General features: G+C 36.6%; 2 protein-coding genes across 9 annotated transcripts; both read right to left on the bottom strand.

Moving 5' to 3' along the window:
- Window positions 1–1,525: 1,525 nt before the first annotated feature.
- On the bottom strand, window positions 1,526–11,040 carry LOC129258592 (uncharacterized). Of its 5 annotated transcripts, none has more exons than XM_064098853.1 (6): window positions 10,813–11,040; window positions 9,250–9,491; window positions 5,320–5,451; window positions 4,481–4,681; window positions 3,850–4,022; window positions 1,526–2,988 (listed from the first exon to the last, which is right to left on the bottom strand). In XM_064098853.1, the coding sequence occupies exons 2-4, from the start codon at window positions 9,457–9,459 to the stop codon at window positions 4,493–4,495; spliced, it is 531 nt and encodes a 176-aa protein (XP_063954923.1). In that variant the 5' UTR covers window positions 9,460–9,491; window positions 10,813–11,040; the 3' UTR covers window positions 1,526–2,988; window positions 3,850–4,022; window positions 4,481–4,492. The 5 variants fall into 5 exon arrangements, with proteins under 5 accessions (XP_063954923.1, XP_063954924.1, XP_063954927.1 ...); XM_064098854.1 differs by having other exon boundaries at window positions 1,606–2,988; window positions 10,455–10,837; XM_064098857.1 differs by lacking the exon at window positions 10,813–11,040 and adding an exon at window positions 10,328–10,741 and having other exon boundaries at window positions 1,606–2,988.
- A 2,945-nt stretch (window positions 11,041–13,985) lies between these two features.
- On the bottom strand, window positions 13,986–22,363 carry LOC135153931 (type II iodothyronine deiodinase-like). 4 transcript variants are annotated; one of them, XM_064098858.1, is made up of 5 exons: window positions 22,259–22,363; window positions 21,237–21,496; window positions 17,840–17,971; window positions 16,080–16,252; window positions 13,986–15,332 (listed from the first exon to the last, which is right to left on the bottom strand). In XM_064098858.1, the coding sequence occupies exons 2-5, from the start codon at window positions 21,444–21,446 to the stop codon at window positions 15,062–15,064; spliced, it is 786 nt and encodes a 261-aa protein (XP_063954928.1). In that variant the 5' UTR covers window positions 21,447–21,496; window positions 22,259–22,363; the 3' UTR covers window positions 13,986–15,061. The 4 variants fall into 4 exon arrangements, with proteins under 4 accessions (XP_063954928.1, XP_063954929.1, XP_063954931.1 ...); XM_064098859.1 differs by having other exon boundaries at window positions 14,099–15,332; window positions 21,237–21,621; window positions 22,259–22,327; XM_064098861.1 differs by lacking the exon at window positions 17,840–17,971 and having other exon boundaries at window positions 14,099–15,332; window positions 21,237–21,621; window positions 22,259–22,345.
- Window positions 22,364–23,893: the final 1,530 nt, after the last annotated feature.

Raw genomic sequence — 23,893 nt, forward strand, 5'->3', positions numbered from 1 at the left:
AGAAGAATGTCTATGCTTTATATTGACTATAACATTAATGTGACGCAAGTGTGATTTCTACGTGAAAATATGCTTTGTTTATTCACCTATATTTCTTGAAAAAAAAAAAAATTCTAAGCTAAATATCGGTCACCAAAATACGTTAAATGTGCACTTTTTTTCACTGTTCAGTAAATTCAAACTTTTATCTATATAACAAGACCAATCTTAAGAGGAATAAACAATTCTAAGAGCAAAAAACGCTGATTGGAAAGATCGTCTCCAATGTGCTGCTGTCAGCTCAGCTGCTCACTGCTCATTGTGTGACGTCACTCAGCTGGAGCTCGCAAGAGGACCGGTGGAAGGCAGAAATATGGCATGAAAATAAATCATTTTTGAGAGCTGATTTCTGCAATCTCTGATCACTATTTTGAAAAGTGAAGTTATATATCTGATTAGTAATACTTCCCCTTTACAATGATGACCACATAAAGTCATTATAAAATACTTTTGATTCTTTGGATGTATACTTTAAGTATGAAGCGGTCTGCATTAAGTGTCTGGATAATTTTTTTTTGTTAGAATTAGCTAAAAATTCGGTTACACTTTGAAAGCTTATTGTTTTTCATTTTTGGCATGACAATTCATGGAGTAATATATATGTTTCAATTTTGTGACATATTAATTGTATTGAAAATTCAATAATGCTATTGTTTAAAAATGTTTAAGTGGATTATGAAATAAAGGGACCTGGTGAAAGGTTAAAAAGGGGGGAAATGCTTTGTTATCACATGACAAGGCGCTATGTAAACCGTTTTACAGTGTGGCTAATGTCATGAAACTGTATCATCATAATCTTTTATTCGAATAACAAACAGCGGATTACATATCACCAATAATGACAAAGCATTCTCTCGAGATGTACTTGATCTTGTCCTTGTTTTTATACTGAACAAAGTTCTATTTGAATAGGGCTATCACTCTTAGAAAGCATAAGGATAAATAATTTGACAGTGATAATGCTTACTGTTTCCTTATTTTACCATATCATCAACATACAATTGCACGATAGACCTGAAAATCTAAACAAACACGTACCATAAGCAGGTGAACCAGGCATAAACATGCAAACTTTATGCATGCAAAGTGATTTGTGTTTCTGTTGTGTAAAGTGTAATTGCAGGGCATTTTATAAATATTAATGCAGTCCTACATATTTTATTTTAGACAACCATTAACATTGACAAGCAACATGAATATCTTCGAAATGCTGTTTCCGTCTTGTCACATTGTGTTTTACACTGTGGTCTTTCTAGCAGTCTACCTTCCTTTCCCCATTTTATTTTATTTTTCTCCATTCCCCCCGTTTTTCGTCAGCACATGGGGGGGGGGGGGGCACATACCACCCGTACCCCCCCCCCCCGTAGCTACGCCACTGGATATACCTTTGGGGATATTAATAAGGATATACTTTTAGGGAAGTGGATCGCTGTAAGAATACGAATGTGATTTAGGAGCCGCCTAAGTAGACGATAATTTGTATTAAAAATTGCAGGGAGAAGATACATTTTATATTTCACTCAAGGATCATGATCAATAGACAACAGAAGTTCAGAGGAGAAATTTGGCATTTGGTTTACAAAATCATTTTTAATCAAAACTCGAGTGGGTCAGAAACGTATTTTATAAAAAGGAAATAATTTCATAGTGAGCATGAACGAAACAAACTCCTTCATCCGTTCCCACAGATTAATCTTTGCTGTGGATACTTCATTTGCTTTGTTTCGCCATGTACTATGAAACAATACCTTCTTGACATATCAATTCAGCCTACTATTGATTACCACAAGATAAATGCTAATTGTGTTATAAAAGGCAATTCATAATGAAGAGTGTTATCGTGTATTATTGCTAACCTCATAAAATCTTTCTCAGGATTTGGTAATATTCACAATATTCATTTTATTCATACTTAAAAAAATATGTATATTGCTTTTCTACTTCTTTTTAAAGGATCAGAAATTGTTTTCAAAAGGAACTGCTACCAAAGCATATCATACTTGTGCAGATTGTACATATATATTGGAAAACAGCATGATTTTATTCCTCAGTTTCTATCACAATTAAGCCATCTGGAAGCCATCAGGGACGACTTGACAGGGACACAACATTGTTAATTTAGACATTTAAATCGTGTGTTTCGAGAGTGAATATCTACGCCTACTTTGCACCGTTATTAACAATATTTACGTGTATAATACAAATGTACGGGGCTACTAGATAAAGCCCATAGTAATAAAATCTTCATATCAATTAATCTAAATTAATTTAGACGTATGAACTATTAGCATTCCACCAACATACCTGAGTTTACTTTTTTTTTTATCACAAAATACAGTTTATGTGTAGTGAAATCGAGTTTTATGAATCATAATTTACTTAATCGTTCATGTTTTTTATCATTTAGCGTGTCCATGATACTGATCATGCATTACTAAACTTCAAATCCAAATAGCATCACATTTTTGTAGAATTGTTAGCGTTGAGCTTGTTAAATTATACTTATTTTATTGAGACCTACTTATTCTCAGCCTGACGAACCGCTTTAAGTTCTTTTTTAACATAAATGAAACATGTGATATAACGCATGATTCTTATCACACCGATTCATATGTGGGGGTCCGGATACGATATAATTAAGTATATTCCTTTCTTGGAGCTAACTGTCAAAACAACTTTTATTTCTTTTCCACTGGATCGACGTTTTCTTCTAACCAATCACGTGCTTCATGCGTCATTAATCGAGTAGGGTTCTTCACCTGTTCCATGATATTCGTCCCCATGTAGACAACCTTTCCATCTCTTATGCAAATCACACGATCTGGTTGCGCTAGAAACATTCTGGAGAAGAGGTTGTCCATCTGATCCGCGACGATGCGACATTTTGAAACATCTGTGACGTCATCGGTCATACAATCATGTGTCTCAGTATCTAGCTGAAGAAGATTTCTGGAGAGAAAATTGGCTATGTAATGACTTTGTAAAGCTTTAGTAGGCGTGCTAAAGCCTGGGTAATAATAGCAGTATCATGTTAAGTAGGGCACGCCGGAAATAGTTTTCAGAACTGAAGTGGCTACCCTGCGTAAGATATGACGCTATTATTACTATTATTGATAAGAGGTTAGTAATGTGATATACACGAGTATCATTGAACATTACAACGTTACAATCCGTAGTAGTTATCGATTGCATTTGTAACCCATTCAAATTTGAAAAGGGCATTTCCGGCAGGTGGGATCTAAATCAATATCTAGCGCCCTCTCTCGGTATTGTTTATAATCTTCTTTGAAATATCCATCGGAACACTATCTTAACATATTTATTAATTTGATATTAAATACAAAAAATGACAAAGATCACATCATGACATTTTCAGCCAATCCCATGCTTAATAATCTTTCATATGAATACACAAGTATTTTATTTCGATCCGGCACCTGACTGAATATAATTTTGATTTCAACCTCAATGATGTTTAGTTTATATCATTCAGGCCAACAATGGGGCGTGATCTAGTAATGAAATTTAATAGTGACAGGGATTACGGGGGTTTTACCAAAAGTAAAGATAGGTTTACCATTAAACTGATGACCATGTCGACGTAAAATTTCAACAAGTGACGGTATCAAGGAGATATCATCCCTGTCCCAATGCCGTCAAGATGGTGCTTTTTTAAGGGGTGAAAAGGGAGATGTGATATACTTTTTTTTTTTTTTTGGGGGGGGGCTTCAGTAATAAAAAAAAAACCAAAATCTACTTTTGGGAGCAACCTTCACCCTACCAGAAATTAGCACCAATACATAAACTCACTTTGCTTCGGCGATTCTCTCCTGAAGTGATTTGTGTTGATCTCTCGGACTTAACTTAGTTCCCCTGGTCCAACCATCTTTCGGGTGAGCTTCTGCGAGATAGACGGCTAAGAAATCGACCTGGCCTCGGTAGTCGCGAACAATTCGAGCGAGCGTACCACCTACTACACAGGCCTATATACATATAGAGTGTTACGCATCAAAATGGAAATTAAAATATTTGTTACTATCGAAAACATGAAACAATGAGATGCTAGTCATGTCAATTTTAGCTAATTTAAATGCAAAATACTAGTAGGCGTATTATGAGCACCAACATTGGATGTTTTATAGAAAAAAACAAGTTGGATTTCAAGGCGCATCTCAATTCCAATACTTTAATCCATCGCGGACTTACAGTCAACCTTGTGATCCAATGAGATCTAACAGAGGTTCAAATCTACTGACGGTGTTATCATCTAAATTTTAGTTCGGTTAACTTTATTGAAGTTCCATAGAAAGTCTCTCAAATCGTACACCCACTCGAACCATATATGAGACCTAATGCACATAATGACCCTAAATTATCATTCTCATCTATTTCTGAACGATATGAAATACAGCACATAGCATTAAATATGAATGAGGTTTACCCTTAGCGGGGGTCAGGAGGCTGATGAAGCCAGGATCATCATCGGTCTATCCTTGTTTATATGAAGATCAGAAAGCGTCATGGCTTTCCCAGACAAGGATACCAGTTGAAGATCAGGGATCGCATCACCTACCGTCATTACGTGCGGAGGAGCTATATTTGGAGTTGGATCGATTCCGACTGCCATCATAGCTTCCTTCAACTGAACAAAAATATTCATGCAAAAAATAGTTTGCAAAGGTTTCTGATCTTCTTGTAATCTCCTATTTTCTTTACTTAAAATCACAACATTTGATTTACCAAGTTCATTCTCTTCCGGAATGATGCTTAAATAGTTTCAGGTGCATGATTTTGACAGTAATTGCTACATGAAAGTTAGGGGAACATGAAGTAGGAATGAAAAACATTTACTCTAATCCTTTATGATTAATTATCCTGATAATCAGTAAATATAAATAATAAAAGGTGTTTGCAATAAAAAAAAGATGAACATGATGAAGAATGAATATAAATGAATGATTACACAGATGATTACTTATATTTCAACCATAATTGTTAGACTTTCCAAATGTAAATGCTAAGCTGACCATTCTGAGGTGTTTAATTATTCTTTTAGTGGCCCAGACCTTGAGTAGGGTGTGTGCAGCGCTTTGTAACTGAAAGGAAATGGCGCTATATCAAATGACCTTTGGATTGGATCGGATCGGATAAATATGCATTTATTGTCAACTTTTACCAATGTAAACCACTTGTAATTCAACCTTCGAGCTGCCATATTTTGTTTGTTTTAAATATACAATTTAACTTCTCTTAATACTATGATAAAGTTAGAAAGCCTACCTGTGGGCAATCACCATATGCTGAACTGACAGCCATCAGAAGGATGGGAATTTTATCAACTCCAAACATCGATGTCACGTGATGTAACCCAACATTCTCAAGGGCAGTAATGCTCAGATTAACATTGATTTTCTGCAGAAAAGAATGAAAAAATATGATATAATTCAAAAGAGCTATGTATAGGCCAACACAATTCAGATTATAAACCGCGACAGTTCGTTGTGAGATTTTACGCCAGGATCCCATGATCACAGACAATTCTAGGCATGATACTCTTTCGCTATTCCGTCTGTTACAAACCAGGGTTCTACTGCTCAAACACTTACCATGCTTACCGTAACGGTATGTACTCATTTCAACGGTAAGTCTTAATTACAGCGGTAACTTTAAAATCAGCGGTATCCGTTTGGAATAATAATAATAATAAAAAGATTGACACAAAAAATGAAAAAAAAAATAACTGCTTGGCTTGAATGATACGTCTGTCAAAATCAGCCGCTGATCTTCTCAAACGGATCATTCCGAAACACATAGATTATCTTTATACACTACTCAAAAAAAGTTAAGGACCACTTTTTAAAACGTACATAAAGATTTTATACAAGGTGTTTTATTTCTGGAAATACCTCGGTACAACTGTCCTAAATGTCCTTAAACACGCTGTAATCAATTTCACGCATGGGTGGTTTCAGTTGTTGCACAATGTCTCTCGCATCACTGCACATCCTGAAAAGTGGGCCCCGAGGGGTATCAGCTATCGACATGAAGTGGTAAAAACGAATGTCTGAGTGTCTTTCAGGCAGTTCAGTAACGAGTGTGACCACCTCCTGCAGCAATAACGGCTTCACAGCGCTGTCTCATGGAGCTGATGAGGCGATTGATGTATCTGACGTCCAGTGCATCCCATGCAGCCTCCAGAGCCACACCCAGCTGCTGCAGTCCAAGTGGATGGGCTTCGAGCTGCTCGAGACTCCTCCCCATCATGTCCCAGACGTGCTCTATCGGGTTTAAGTCCGGGGACCTCGCTGGCCACTCCATTCGCTCAATCCCCTGGCCCTCAAGGAACTCGGTCACCACCCTAGCTCGGTGGGCACGGGCATTGTCATCCATGAAAATGATGTTTTGTCCCACATTTTCTGCAAATGGCACCACTATAGGTTCAAGGACCTCATCCCTGTACCTCACTCCTGTCATTGCTCCCCCTGGGACCACGTAGAGACGAGTACGGTTGGCGTAGGTGATGCCTCCCCACACCATGACGCTGCCTCCCCCATAACGGTCATGTTCTGCAATACAGGGGTCTGCAAATCTCTCTCCTGGTCGCCTCCAGACTCTCGAACGTCCATCATTGTGGTCAAGGGAAAATCTGCTCTCATCTGTGAACAGAACTCTACGCCATTGCTGTCTGGTCCATCTGACATGCTCCCGGGCCCAGTTGAGACGAATTCTTCTGTGAGCAGGGGTGAGTGGGACACACTGAGCTGGCCGTCTGGCATGCATATTGGCTCTGTGAAGTCGGTTACGGATTGTTTGAGTGGAAACAATCACTCCAGTTGCTGCAGCGAAGTCATTGTTGAGGCGGCGTGCACTGTGAAAGCGGTTGCGGAGGCTGAGATTCGTCAAGTAGCGATCATCTCTAGGGGTTGTCGAAACTGGTCGGCCACTGCGGGGTCTCTCGGAGTATAGCCCTGTCTCTCGGTGTCTTTGATTTGCTCTGCTAATGACACTGTGTGACACGCCCATCATTCTGGCTACTCTTCGCTGACTGAGGCCAGCTTCCAGCATCCCTAGGGCTCTGGCTACATCTGTTTCACTTAGGTGGTGTCTTGGCATTGCTGTTGTAGGCAAGTTGTTGATTGTACAGACTAAAGACGGAAAATGCTTTGGAAGACACTTGTCTTATGGCCCACTGCAATGATGCCAGAGACATCATGAAAGAACTGCATGTGTGAAATTGATGTCATTGTGTTTGATGGCATTCTGGACAGCTGTATCTTGGCATTGCTATTGTCAGCAAGTTGTTGATTGTAGAGACTAAAGACAGAAAATGCTTTGGAAGCCACTTTTGTACGGGCACATTGCAATGATGCAAGAGACATGAAAGAACTGCATGTGTGAAATTGATTTCATTGTGTTTGATGGCATCCTGGACAAGTGTATCTTGGCATTGCTGTTGTCAGCAATTTGTTGATTGTAGAGACTAAAGACAGAAAATGCATTTGAATCCACAGCCAGAGCCCTAGGGATGCTGGAAGCTGGCCTCAGTCAGCGAAGAGTAGCCAGAATGATGGGCGTGTCACACAGTGTCATTAGCAGAGCAAATCAAAGACACCGAGAGACAGGGCTATACTCCGAGAGACCCCGCAGTGGCCGACCAGTTTCGACAACCCCTAGAGATGATCGCTACTTGACGAATCTCAGCCTCCGCAACCGCTTTCACAGTGCACGCCGCCTCAACAATGACTTCGCTGCAGCAACTGGAGTGATTGTTTCCACTCAAACAATCCGTAACCGACTTCACAGAGCCAATATGCATGCCAGACGGCCAGCTCAGTGTGTCCCACTCACCCCTGCTCACAGAAGAATTCGTCTCAACTGGGCCCGGGAGCATGTCAGATGGACCAGACAGCAATGGCGTAGAGTTCTGTTCACAGATGAGAGCAGATTTTCCCTTGACCACAATGATGGACGTTCGAGAGTCTGGAGGCGACCAGGAGAGAGATTTGCAGACCCCTGTATTGCAGAACATGACCGTTATGGGGGAGGCAGCGTCATGGTGTGGGGAGGCATCACCTACGCCAACCGTACTCGTCTCTACGTGGTCCCAGGGGGAGCAATGACAGGAGTGAGGTACAGGGATGAGGTCCTTGAACCTATAGTGGTGCCATTTGCAGAAAATGTGGGACAAAACATCATTTTCATGGATGACAATGCCCGTGCCCACCGAGCTAGGGTGGTGACCGAGTTCCTTGAGGGCCAGGGGATTGAGCGTATGGAGTGGCCAGCGAGGTCCCCGGACTTAAACCCGATAGAGCACGTCTGGGACATGATGGGGAGGAGTCTCGAGCAGCTCGAAGCCCATCCACTTGGACTGCAGCAGCTGGGTGTGGCTCTGGAGGCTGCATGGGATGCACTGGACGTCAGAGACATCAATCGCCTCATCAGCTCCATGAGACAGCGCTGTGAAGCCGTTATTGCTGCAGGAGGTGGTCACACTCGTTACTGAACTGCCTGAAAGACACTCAGACATTCGTTTTTACCACTTCATGTCGATAGCTGATACCCCTCGGGGCCCACTTTTCAGGATGTGCAGTGATGCGAGAGACATTGTGCAACAACTGAAACCACCCATGCGTGAAATTGATTACAGCGTGTTTAAGGACATTTAGGACAGTTGTACTGAGGTATTTCCAGAAATAAAACACCTTGTATAAAATCTTTATGTACGTTTTAAAAAGTGGTCCTTAACTTTTTTTGAGTAGTGTATAAGACATTCATGCCTTGAATAAAATCCCAGCTAAATCCACACACCAAGCTATTTAAGTTCAAGTGAATTTAATAGGGAAAAAATTGGGATGCAAAGATTATATCCATGAATACAGAACTTTAGCAACAAAAACAATTAAGTATCCGTTAAAATTGTTTTATAGATGTATACTCATACTCTCATTCATGTCTTGGCAAATCAATGTGCTCTTTTGTGTTTCCAAAGGGACGCTAAAAATATGTTTTGAGACTAAAAGTTGAAGATTATTTTGATCAGTCAAGATTCTTTGCAAAAACAAGACCTATTGTCTTATCAAAGGAAATAAAAACTATTTTTCAAATTATGTTCACTATTTGATCTACATGAATAGGTTATGGGTCATTTAGCATGTTAGTGAAATAATATTATGAAACTAAGATTAGAAAGAATCAGGTATTTCTAACCTTTATATCCAACAAGACATCTGGACTTGTAAAGTCAAGATCATCAAACTTCTTTTGAGTCTCCTCTAGCGAGTTCAATCGAAGGAACTCATTAACAGCATTTAAAGCTTCTTCAGGTGAACCAAGGATCCTCGGTATGTCTGCTTTCTGCCCTTTGGCATTGAAGGACCGTATTGTTTGGTCGACGATTTTAGTGTGGATTTCCGCCATTTCTGAGGATGACAGGACTTCATCCGATATTCCTGTAAATAAAGGAAGACAATAATTTAAGTTCTTACTTCTGGAACACTGTTTGTTTGTAAATTCCTTAGTGTAGTGTGGGTTATGGTGCTTGTGGGTTAGTAGAGTGTAAGCGCGGGTGTGTGAGCTCCATCACAGTAAATTCTAAATTTACAAGTTAAATTGCAGATACCATATCAGTATCTATTATTCGGATAAGAGAGAAGCGGTTTCCTAAGTCCTTCCAATATGTCCAACTTTTCCCAATTGTTCCGTCACTATACCCGTTCAACAACAGATTCATGAAATTAGAAAACGATACCTTCATACATTTACGATTTTTCAAATACCTAACCTCAATATCACTATTAGAATCAGTTAATCGGACCCTGCAACCCTCCCCTAAAAACATTCAAGAGCACGAACAAATAATTTATACATGTTTCGTAGATTTTAAGATGACTTTAAAAAAAAACCTGCTGCACTGTGCTTGTATAGTGACTGCACTACCAGTGCTGATTTACTCGTTGAAATTTGAACTAGAAAATCAGCACTCGAAGTGCAGTCATTATACAAGCACTGTAAGTGTTGAATTAGCACTTCATTTTTTACAGTGTGTCATCATCGGGCAATTGATAATGGGCTAATACAGGCACGGTGGTATGGCCAGGTGCATAATGTTATGTTATATTTTATTTAGTGACACTATGTTTCTTATTAAAAATAATGTCGGTAAAATGTATAATCTGTTCCCTATAATATAATACGAAACATATTTGGATACGTACATACAGTATACTAACATAAACATGATAAATAGATCGGAATCAATTTTTTTTGGAGCTGTCTTTTAACGTACCTCCAAGAACAAGAACATGTTGGGTGCGAGCCTACTGAATGAACATTAAGAAGGTTCCGATGACGGTTCTTACCGATCTCGCATTTTAAGTTTAAAGTTCGTATTGGTTACTATCGTAATATCACACCGCAACGCACGACGAATTCAAGAACATACTAAATGTATTAAACAATGCCCGTCAAATGACAAAGACAGTCAGATGTGAAGTCTTTGTCGAAAACTGGTGAACAGAAACAGTAGTTTCTTCTGAAGTTTCGGAGCTGACGAAAAATTGCAGATGTGGCGTTTGTCCAGAGTCAAGGACGAAACTGCTGTTTAGATTTACGAAATTTTTTCACAAAACATTTTGGTTGTTCATTGTCGTGAAAGGCATTTGATAATAGATTGTCTATGTTCTTGAACCCAATTTGTATCATGGAGCGAAAATTCCTTAACAGCGCATTTCAAATGGTAATCTCAAAACCAAGTAAATTTGTCACACCTACCTTTAAACTACGTCGTCACACATGAGTGTCAAACACGAACTGTGCAAATCTCTTGCCCGACAGTCGAAGCTAAAGGTTATGCGATGCCCTGCTTATTCTTACAATTATTATTTTAGATGATATGATAGACGGTATGCAAATAGTACAGGAAATATCTAAGCAATAATGTGTTATTGAGAGACCAGGAAACTTCGAATTCTATTCACCTTTCCATGTGAAGTTGAAGGTAATAGGTACTATGTGTATATCGGTATAGGATATTGAAACAGGAAGACATTTGCCTTCATTACCAGGGCATATTTAGTTTCAATGTATTAAACAGCCACAGTCAACTCCCTGAAACCCTCCTCTTTTCTATGTGTTTTACATTGTATCAAATAATAAAAGTGTCATTTTAACTTCGTTATTCGTGATGTATTGTACAGTATATTATACAACCTATCCCTACACATGCAGAAAAAATGAGTAATTTAATACAACACTATGTGCTTTCTTGCCGGCCATCGCACACCTCATGACTGCTCCACGAACCGATTATGAAACAAATCGCATTTTGCTCATTTTCTGAATAAAAAATACATTTTTATTTGCGATAAGATGTGTTTTTTGGATGATTGCAAGCCTTTATTTCGGAGTAAAGGTCAAATTAGTTTCAAATTGTACACTATCGTACGATTGCTTCAACGTCATTACGACTAGATACATTAAAAAAATGAAGTGCCAATTTAGCACTCGTAGTGCAGTCACTATACAAAAATTATCACTTCATTTTTTACAGTGTACTACATTTGATTTTATTCTAATAAGGATGATAGCATAGTCACAGATTCGAACATAGGTATTCGTATGATGATTTTGAACATTACTCAGTAAGATATTTCATGTCTCAATATTAGCATCAAATTGTGCGGTGGATTTTAGAATATAACATAAATATTACATCGAAAAAGGCGCATTGTTTTATCTTATAGGATGCAAACGTGAATTTCGGGATCAAACTGGAAATGAAAGAGCCCAAACGGTAAACTTGGGATAATTATGTGCAGAATTTGTCTTGCTCCAGTGATATTCTTTTACCTCTAAAGCTGTAATTTCTGAAGGTTTCCACGGTGAAGAAGAAATGTGTGATAGGTTTCACGGTACACCATGCATCTTTCTTGGGCAATTGTTGGTCCTAAAAAGGACCACCCAAACTCGGCGTTTTGACAAGCATGACAAGTGTGTTCTTGTCGTCTCCAGGAGAATGAAGATACCAAAGAATCTTACAAGAACTTTAAACCAAATAATTTAAAATGAACTGTAATTTTCGGATATTTGGAGTAGACATTGTGTAATAGAACAGGTTCTTTTGATTTTTGAAATTTAAGATTATTTCTTTCGCTTCTTAGTAAACCTGATAAACAAAAATACAACGAACTCCAACAAGATGAGGGAGGGTATGATATTACTGGGACTATATTATTTATACTGAAAGTGGGCGATGTTTACATTTTAGGTGAGTAAGCAATCCTGGGCCATAGACTTTGACACTGGGATTATTATGTTAAATATTTTGCTCGTTTGGAACCCCTAACTTTAATTAGCAACAAATGTCATGAAAAGTTTATCATTTACACCATTAAAAAAATATTGTACGGTTAAAATATGTTTTTTTTATGGAGTCTCAGTGAGAGGATTCAAAATTGATAGAAAAAAGTGAGGGTGGGGTTAATTCTCATTACCAACTCGCCCACTATCATCTGGTCTATCATCAATTCGTCCACTATCCACATGGCCTAAGTGCCAATTCATCCAGTCACCATTTCATCTAATAACCAGTCGGTCCAATAGCGATTTAGTCTACATGTATAGACCATTTGGTCTAATTGAACCAAGTGTTAATTGTGCAAAATAACCGAAAAGGAAATGAATATTAGACCAACTGGTTATGAGACGAAATGGTAATTAGACGAAGTGATGATTGGACCAAGAGGGAGAGGGAGATTTTTCAGACGAATTTAACAAGTATCTGGGAACAGATTGAAAGAAAGAGATAATGAAATGTACGTGATATTTCTCTCTAAATGTGTGTAAACTTTTACGGTCTTCAACTTGGTCATCTCTACTTCCTTAACTCTGCATGTTTATTTTCTTCCCTTCTTTTAATTCTCCCTTATTTGCGTTGTATTACCTGTGTTTTGTTGTCTAGCTTCAGGTGTATCCAGTTTAAGCCTTATGCTGCCAGGATAAATAACAATGTCTACGTACTACTAATTTATATACTGTATTATATTGATTTATATGGAAAAGATTGTCAGTTGGAAGAGAATGTTTTCTTGAATTTATTTAAATGAGTCATGGCATTACAGTGAGAATGGAGGAGAGTCTGTGTGATTGAAAACATAAATTGTGAAATAAGGCATATCCTTTCCCTTCACCCCCCCCCTTCCCTCTCCCTTTTTCAATAGCTCTCTCTCCCTCTCTCCCTATCTCAATCTCACATACACACCATTATATACACCCTCCCACTCTCCCTCCTTCTCCCATCTCTCTCCATTTTATCGCATCTCTCTCTCTTCATCTATATATTTACCATTGTTTAAAGCTTGTGTGTTGTATCCTTGCCTCAATGGAGAGGCGTATCAGGATACACTTACTAGCGAGTTTTTGCACATGGTCGGAGAGCGAATTCAAGAACACGGCCCATGTAGTGGAAATTGCCGTCGAAATATATAGATAAGAGGAATTTGTCGAAACTTTATGAACCAGAACAGCAGTTCTCACCAAAAATTGCAAATATGTGGTTTGTTCAGAGTCACAGAACAAATGCTGTTTAGATTACACATTTTTTGACAAAGATATCTTATTTGCACGTATACATGAAGGGCATTGACAATGCATGGTCTTGAAAGTGTTCTTCGTCGCGGTGCAGAAACTCTATAACGGTTACAACGGCGCTTTGTGTTTCCTATTGGTTTCCACGGGAATTAATTGGTTAAGAAACCTATTAGGCATTCTCTGCTTTATCTAGAATTCTTCTTTGCTTTGCCACTTCTTTTCTTTTTCGGAGGGAGGGGGTATTTTCCTCATTCAATGAAATTTGACATGAATCATTTCACATTTCTGGGCAAATGAAAAAAAAAAATGTGACCGTTTCAAAATATTATGAACTATATAATTCCAAAGGCAATATTGCTTTCACTACTGAATACAGAATGTATTTTTAATGAGGTATTAACAAATATGGATCTATTATGAAAATAAAAGCAATAATAAAAGTAAAAACAAAAAGGAAAATTTATTTTTTGCATGATTTAATCACCAAATTTAGATGAACAAATAGTTTGTAAATTCGTTTCATAATAAAGCTTGGAAAATAGTTTACTTTCATCCGTCCCTACAGGGAAGTTTTCTGCAGATGCTTCATATATTTTGTTTTTTCCTGGTTACTATGAAACAAATACAGTCTCTACATACATTGGATGTACGATTATATACAATTAATGCTACTACAGTAGTTCTGAAGGATTGTTACTATTTCTTTCTCACTATCTTTCTTACTGTCTTTCTTTCTTACTTTTTTATACTTTATGTATATCTAGGAGATCTAGGAGTATTCAAGCTTAATGAAAAAACAATTTAAAAATCGCAAGTAAAATCACATAATATTATTAGGAAAATGCCTTTTTCGTCTTTTTGACCCTTATGTTTATTGATTATTCGAAAAATTATGTAGTATTGTATTTTCCTTTGTTTACAGCGCATATGGTTCCGTTAACATACAATAGAGCATTATACAAAGCAAAAACATTGTATAAAATTTGTATACAGCGCTGTTTACCATATGAGTCTTACAGTAGTTGTTTAAACGATTTAATCAAGTTTTTAAAATCTTAAACAACGAAATTGAATATCAACCATTCAAGTCACGATAAGTGATGAACGATTGTTTGAAATGAAAAAAATACTGAAAGGTACATAGAGTAAACAGCGCTGTATAACATTTAAAATAGCAATTTTTTACTGTGTAACTTTAATCAATACGGCGGGTTTTTACGACTGATTCCACACAATAATCAATCATATCTATAGTAGATATCAATGGAGCAGATTTTACAACTGATTCCACACAATAATCAATCTAATCTATCGTACATGTAGATATCAGCCCGAAGATCAATCGATGATCTTAAATACGTCATATTTTCAAGACATATACCGAATTAGCCAAATATATAACATTTATCATTTTGTGCACGATCTAAAATCCTTATTTCTTCATTCCTGGACCGACATTTTCTTCCAACCAATCACGAGCTTCGTTCGTCATCAATCGTAATGGGTTCTGCACATGCTCTATGATGTTCTTCCCGATGTAAACTAATTTGCCATCATGTAAGAATATCACACGATCTGGGTGCGCCTGGAACATCCTGGAGAAGAGGTTGTCCATCTGATCAGCGACGATGCGGAACTGTGAAACATCAGTGACGTCATCGGTCATACAATCGTGTGTGTCTGCGTCTATATGGAGAAGATCCCTGCAGGAGAATCATGCAAGTGTGTAAATTAGGTAATCCTTTTTAGCGGGGTTCAGGGTGAAAATTGTCTAGTATCAGAGCTTTCCCTTGTGTGTAGGCGAATGCTATCATGTTGATAGCTTGAACACAAACTAAAAACAAACATAATTTGATGATGATGCTGATGATGATGATACCGAGGCTTACCGAGGTTATAAAGAGGTTTTCTTTTTACCCGACTGCTAAGAAAGCATGAATGCCTGTGAGCAAGCAACCAGGGGACCAACATCTTAACAGCTTAAGATCTTCTCTGAGGGACCTGGTAATGAGGATAAATGCCTTACCAAAGGCAGTGGCGTACCTAGGATTTTCCACAGGGGCGGGGGGGGGGGCAAAACCGTCCGCCAAAAAATTTGACAAGCAAAAAAAAAGGTCTTCAAGTCACAAATAAAGGATTTCGTACCATAAAAAAAATTGACAAGCAAAACAATAAATAAAAAAGAAGTCTTCAAGCTCGCCAGGGGGGGGGGGGGCAATAAAGGTCTTCGAGCTCGTCAGGGGGGGGCAGGGATACGTCCTTTGCATGGGTTATGTCTCGCCAGGGGGGCAGACCCCCGTAGGTATGCTAGTGACCAAAGGGCACTAGCGCACCACTAGGGATTGAACCCGTGTCACCGGAATCCGAAAACCCTGCTCTACCGACTGAGCTATCAATGATGATGATATTATACTCTATTTTACATGCTATACTTACGATATTTAACTTACTTTGCCGCAATAATTCGTTCTTCAAGGGAACTATGCTGGTCTAGTGAGCTTAACTTACTCCCCATTGCATTTCCTCCTTTCGGGTGAGCTTCGGCGAGATAGACAGCTAGGAAATCGACCTGGCCTCGGTAGTCGCGAACAATTCTAGCAAGCGTACCACCTACTACACAGGCCTATATGTGAAAAAAAGAGAATTATATAGAAATATGACAAGGAGTAGTAACAAAATGTCATGGGAAAAATACATGTAGTATTCATAATATATTAATTCACTTATTTGTAACAATTGAATTGATGCGTCAAGTCACACTGCTTACCTGGGCACACATCAATATTCCCAATATTAGGATCGCCTTTTAAATTGAATTCATAATTTAATGAGTTCTTCATTTCCCTAATGAAAAATATTTCCAAGGCGTTGGGGGTTTACTTACTCGCGTTGATTTATTTCACTAAATCTTTTTTTATTATCGTTACATTGCTCAATCACTTTCGTTTCCACTAAAACATGATCAATACCTGGCAAGCTCTAAGACACGTTTAATTTATCGTGTGTTCAAGTTTACGAATTTGAAAAACGTCACAAGTATTTGAAAAAAAATATTCCGTGATTAAAATAGACGGCTTCCCACGGCTTTAAAACATATAATTATCCTCAAGCTTGTCTCTTATTTCGTGATGGTTCCTATGTTGAGCAAATTGCATTATAAAACTTCAAATGCTGACGCATGAATATATAAACCTAAGCCAAATAATCTACAACTAAAAATATACGAAAAATAATAGTTTATTGTTCATATCCAAATACGTAATCCAAAAAAAAGAAAAACCAAATTTTCTGCATGCAAATATTACGTTATCACAATTATGACGTCATATAACATATGCCATTGACAAACTGCTATACAACCTTTTCCGAAGCTCGCGAATTCGAGCTTTTATACGGCAGTAGGAATAGTAGGTTGCAAATGGAAAACATTTAATTTTATATCATTGTATTTTTTTTTCTTTCCGCAGGCGATTAATTTTATTTTTGCTCTTGCCATGGTCTTTGATATCTGCTGTTATATTTATTTTACTTCTTAACCTAAGCGGTGGTCAGGAAGCTGGTGAAGCCATGATCATCATTGGTCTATCCTTGTTGATATGAAGATCAGAAAGAGTGGTGACGTCACCAGATAGAGATACAAGCTTCATGTCTGGTACATCGTCACCTACTACAATCAACCGAGGTGGTGGAATACGTACAGTCGGATGTGAGTAATACGCTGCAGCTTTCATTACCTAAGGTTATTCAGTAGAAATAATTACATGAATGACTGAAATAGTTTCATCCACTCATTTCTTAATCGTGTGTACATCTGGGATAAAATGCATCCATATGATCTGTATGCATGACAAGCCTTCTTGGTTTATGAAATATTAAAGTAAACGTGGATAAACCCCAAGGCGCTCGAGCGCAGAGTACATCCTTGCAAGAGTGCCCCGTTAAATTATAATTATGTAATAAGCACAACACAATCAGAAGTATATGGTGAATATTGCTCTCGAATTAATGTTAACGATATTAATCAAAAACCAAGAAACGCTTGAATAATATACATTAATATAGGCCGTGACGCTACACTTCTTGGCAAAGAGATCAATAAAAACTAAAATATTATTTTCAGGTTCCGAGTCGGTTTTTGTGAAGTAACATTGACGTACTAAGTAACATAAATTCAGGTATCAAATTAAATAATGGATCTAAACAAACTTACTTCAGGTGAATCCCGATATGCACTGATCACTACCATCATAAGATGAGGGATTTTATCAAGACCAAACATTGGGGTCACGTGATGTAAACCAAGGTTCTCAAGGGCTGTGATACTTAGCTGGAGCATCATTTTCTTCAAGAGAAAAACAAAAACCTCGTGATGATTGGGACAAGTGGTTCCCATCGCAATTTAAAATAAATATATATAATCCTACGATGGGTAGGATATATTACATGGGTGTTGTTTATGGATACAAAAAATACATTTAAGGGTTAACATCAATAATATTCGTATTACTATGTTACCATGCTTACAGGTATATGATATAAAACGAGATGCATATATCAGATCCATGGCTCTACCCCCAATTTTCATTTTCTGATTATTATAGCTCTAATTGGCACACATATTCAAATATTATACCATTCACATTTTTTTTATTGGAGACCAGTGATCGAATAAATGAGCTCATTATATATTCGTTAAAGATCTAATATGACCACTATTTTAACTGGGAAACTGCAAATTACATTTTTTTTTCAATTGAAATATCAGAGCAGCAGTGTCCTTAGTTCCTCTCGGTCTTTTAAAGATGCAAAAGAGCGTAAGCTCGCAATATATTTGTGCGAAATCCAGGTGGGCATTGTATAAGTTATTAACGACTTTACAAACCTTACATGCGATTGCTGACCATATCTCGGTAATTGAATACACACCTACATGTATGACAATCTTTGGTATACACCATATCCTAAAAGAAAGGGTACCAATCGCATTAAAGTCGTTCATAACCGGGTTGTGAAAATACGAGAATGACTCTTTACTAAGACCTTTTGTACATTACTTCTCTTTCATATTATGCTCATAATCGGTTCTCAGAAAAAGATCTAATTGATTGATTGATTGATTTTATTCGTCAAGAATATCACAAGAGGTTACAATGAAATTGAAGAATACCTTGACAGGATAGCCCATGAAAGCCGAAAGGCTTATTTCCAATGGGGTCCTATAGTTATTATAAAATATTAACATATTGTAACAAAAGTATAAACTACAACAAGTACTGGAATATGGTTTACAAAACACATACATACATATCCATCAGTCAAATATGCAAACATCTGAAGCAAACAACAATTTTCCTAGTATGTGAAACAAGATTATATTTTAACATACCCTAATGTATACGTTATCTACAATACTAGAAACCAACTGTACAAAATGTTTGATTTTAATGTTAATAGTGCTCTCGAGTAGCTTCCAGTTTTAGGTGCTTCTTTAAAGCACTCTTAAATTGAGAAAATATTTTAACTGCTTTTACTTTATTAGGAAGAGCATTCCAAGATTGGATGCCATTAAGATAAAAAGTGTTCCCTATATGTCCTTCACGTTTTGGTAACACAAAATTGAAATTACTATTTCGAGTACCGTACCTATGGATATTTGATACACGGGTGAAATTATTTGCTATATAATGATCTAATGTATCCGAATAGAATATTTTGTGCACGTGGTGTAGTACTAATTGTTGTGATCTGTGATCTACATGAAGTAAAGTAATCCTGCCTTTTCAAGTTCGTTACATCCGACATGTGCTCTTGGTCCTAAAACATTTATGTATCTCACAATTTTACTTTGAATTATTCTTAGCTTTTTCTTATCCGTAACACCCAGACTACCGTACCAAGCCGCATTAACATAGTCGAATAGACATTGTATTAAAGCAAAGCATAAAATACGTCTAGACTTCATATTCAAACAGGTTTGATATCTATACAAAAATTTCAAGCGCGAATTTGCCTTTTTGACGATTGAGTCTACCAAACCCGTCCATGATAGGTTACTTGTCAAATTAATTCCTAAATATTTCACTGAATCTTTTCTGTCAATTACCTGATTATTGTATGAAACCTTGAAATCGTTTGTATATCTTAACTTTCGTTTCGAACAAAATAAAATGCTTTCTGTTTTCCCAACGTGTAAACTAAGCTTGTTGTCAGACATCCATTCAATGCAATTTGCCAAATCTGCACCGAGTTTTTTATCAATTATCTTGGGATTTGTATCCGAATATAGCAAGACACTATCATCAGCATATAAAATTAATTTAGATTCGTTAATACAAGTACACATATCATTGATGTATGACATAAAAAGAATGGGGCCTAAAATGCTTCCTTGAGGGACTCCGCATTTAATAGGCAGTGAGTCAGAAATAACCGTCTGCATGGTAACTACCTGATGACGGTTAGATAAATATGATCTAAACCATTTCACACTTGCAGAGTCTAAACCCATCACTTCTAATTTCTTCAAAAGTATGTTATGATTTACAGTATCAAAGGCTTTTTGTAAGTCTAGGAGAACCATTCCAACCATGCGCCCATGTGAAATTTCGTTCCTGATAAAATCTGTTAAATGTATTAAACAAGTTTCAGTGGAATATCCGTTACGAAAGCCGGACTGAAATTTATATATTAGCTTGGTTTCTTGAAAGTATTTCTCCACTTGAGCATGAACAGATTTTTCCAAGATTTTCGACACTACACTTAATACACTTATAGGCCTATAATTACTAACGTCAGTTTTATCTTTCTTTTTATGTAGTGGGGTAACTTTTGCAAATTTCATATCATCAGGAAAGGTAGAAGACATAAGAGATAAATTAATAACATAATTCAAAGGTTTGTACAAATTTCTTGCCCCATCTTTTAGAAATCTTGCAGGTATCATATCTAGACCAGTACTTTTTGATATTTTCAACCTATTTAGTTCATCTAAAACAAATTTTTCTGTAACAGGGGAAAAACGAAAACTACTTTTTGAAATACCCTTTTCTTCATAAAACTTTTGAAATTGGTCACTTTCTGCATGAAATTTGTTTGTATTTACTGGTAATTTACAAACTAGCTTGTCGGCCACAGTCGTAAAGTAACGATTAAACTCATTTGCAATTTTAGCCTTATCATGACTTAATTCACCTTGCACGTTAATAACCGTTTTTTGATCAGATTTCCTTTTACTTTTTAGACCTAAACCTTTCAAATTCTTCCACAATTTTCTAGAGTCATGTTTGTTTTCTTCGATTTGTTCTTGAAAGTATTCGTTTTTGGCACTTTTTACCTTTCTTTGAACTAAATTCCTTAAAACTTTATATTTTCTTTCAAGGTCTAAATTGCCAAGATTCCTTTTCATACTTTTATAAGCTACATTTCTCTCTTTAATTAAAACAATAATTTCATGGTTCATCCATTTTTCAGTTGATTGCTTAATTCTTACCTCTTTCAGAGGTGCGCTCATATCTATAATTGATAATGCTATCGTTCACGTGATTCTCAATAAAGATCTTAATTAATGTTAAGTTTGATTGTAATAAAAATGTTGTAGACATCCCTACCTTGACGTTCAGCATAACTTCTGGACTTGTAAAATCAAGTTCATTGTATTTCTGTTGCGTCTCCTCCAGTACGCCCAATCGATGGAATTCATTGACAGCCTTTACTGCTACTTCAGGTGAACCAAGAATCTGTGGCATCTGGCCTGGCTCTCCTCGGCCATTGAAAGAACGAACAGCTTGTTCGAGGATGGTCGCTCTAGCATCGTCCATCTCTGAAGACGACCCCACCTACGTTGAGATCGTCAGTTATCCAACAAATCCTGCAATGATGTTACGGTGTGATAATTCAAGGCCTACCAGGTTAAGACTGTAGTGTAATACTTTAACCAAACACCAAATCTGACAATCTTGCCAGCGCTATTTGCAATGCAGTATTATATTGTGCCTGGATAGGATATGATAAAGAATGGTTCAGTTAAATGTATCGTCTTTTTTCTCCCTTTGTTTTACATCATCTCATTAATTCTAATGCGATTTTTGTTATTATCATTGTTATTTGTAGTAGTAGTAGTAATAGTATTATTATTTTTGTTATTATTTTTTCTCTATTCATTTATATTCTTATTTGTTTTCTTTCAGGGGGTAAAATTCTTATTTAGTTTACCTTTCCGGCCGTAAACTTGCGTAGATATTAGTCGTCATTAAAACAAAATATGTCATATATAAAATACCCTTCATTTATTTGATATAAGAACATCTATTTAATTACATATTCATTTGGGAAGGTTACGTTGATAACATTGGTATTGTGTCCGTTTTTTGCTTCGATTCATAATTACATGCAAAATATATATCACGCTCTGATGAATGTTTTTTATTCATTCGTTTTAATATGAAGGGGTCAAACACTACTATCGATATGACCAAGATCGTTGTTTGTATACCTGTTTATCTGCAAGGTTTAACAAGTTTATTCTAAGAACGTAATGTGACAATCTGGTATCATCGATAAATTGTTTATATAGATAAAACATTGAAAAGTATCATCAATACAAAATAGTTGAAAAAATATATATGCTCACCTATTAATAATTCATGACTCCACACAGGTGCCCCTCCTTTATTACGTTCGTTCTTTCACATTTCGCAATGGCATGAATATCCAGTATGACAAATTATGCAAAGTCCTTTTTTGTTTCGTTGTTTAGATATGGCAAGGGATCTACAAACATTGCGTAATACGGAGTCTTCAGATATTAGGCGATTTAAAATATTTGTTCATCAATTCATGTATGATACACCTACGCGAACAGAAGCACAGTTACAAGTTCAACGGTCGAAAGAGATTTCAAAGCTCGCTATACAATAGTTAGAATTATTCCGGTTTCCTAAAAAATATTTGATTCTAAAATCTATAAACGTACGTTTGTAATCAAGTCAGTAAACATTTGTAGGTGAGAAAATTTTCTTTCAAAATGCGAAAATCAGCGTGAAAACGAATGTAGTTTGTTCCATATCAAAATGTATTATATGTTTCTACGTATATATATATACACAACAAAAAAAGTAAGTCCCCCCTTAAACAAACATCAATAATTTCCGAACCGATGCGAATTTTTAATATATTTTTACATGAGCGTGTAGGTAATTTTATAAGCTATTCTCTGAGTAAAAGTTATGGACGTATTTTACGCCATGTTTCAGTGAGCACAGTCAGAAGGCAAAAATGTCACTTTTCAAAAGTCACAAGCCAAATATCATTACTTTGATTCCATTTTATTGGAACTAATTCCACATTCTCATCATGAAAAATAGTCAGAAGACTTGTAAAAGGTACTTTCTAAAAGACGATACGACTTTTTTGGCTAAATTTCACGGTTGAATAAACAAAAGTCAAAATTTGCTATAATTGGATGTTTTACACATTTCTATCAATAAAATGATAAAATATGATGACAGTTATTTTTGGGAAGAGTATCTTCAACAATTTTCATCGTTTCACGGTTCAATGAACATTTATTGAAAACAAAAAATACGATTTTCAAATATCATAGGCATGTATTGTTTCATTTTGGTAACTGAAAATGATATTTTCTCAACTTTTTCGTTATATTCATGACCAATTAACATGCTTCATTCATTCAAAGGCGTTAAATTAAACATTCACGCTTGAATGAACATGTGGAATGTGATTAGCTCTTTTTTACGTTATTGGAAAAAATGCAATTTGTAACTATGGATATCTGTCACAAACCTCCTTGCATAGTTCATTTGATTTGATTTTTATGAAAATCCCGATGTTTAATGCATCAGTGAGCACACAATATTCGAAAATTATGCAAATGAGAAGAAAGTTCAAGGCCTTAGCCCCACTCTGTGCCGTATCGAATGGTTATTTTGGTGTGCGCGCCTTTTGGATAGTGTTACTCTGAAACCATGTGAGAAGTTTCATGAAATAACTGTTGGCAGAAGTAACAAAAACCGTCCATGAAACAAACCCTCATTTCATATTTGTTAAAATTTTGACTTCCTCTCTCATAGACTTGTGTACATTATGGGTGCATATGTTTAAGAATAAGTAACCCCTTATTCAATATGGTGGAACTTTTTTTCAAGGCTGTCTTTAGCAATGTCATTTGGCAGTAATGTTTATCAACCTATGGGCAGAATTCTGTGCAGAAATGAAATCGATTTGTTTATCTATGGATGAGTGAGCA

This window comes from Lytechinus pictus, chromosome 4 (assembly GCF_037042905.1).
Source record: "Lytechinus pictus isolate F3 Inbred chromosome 4, Lp3.0, whole genome shotgun sequence".
Lineage (NCBI taxonomy): Eukaryota > Metazoa > Echinodermata > Echinoidea > Temnopleuroida > Toxopneustidae > Lytechinus > Lytechinus pictus.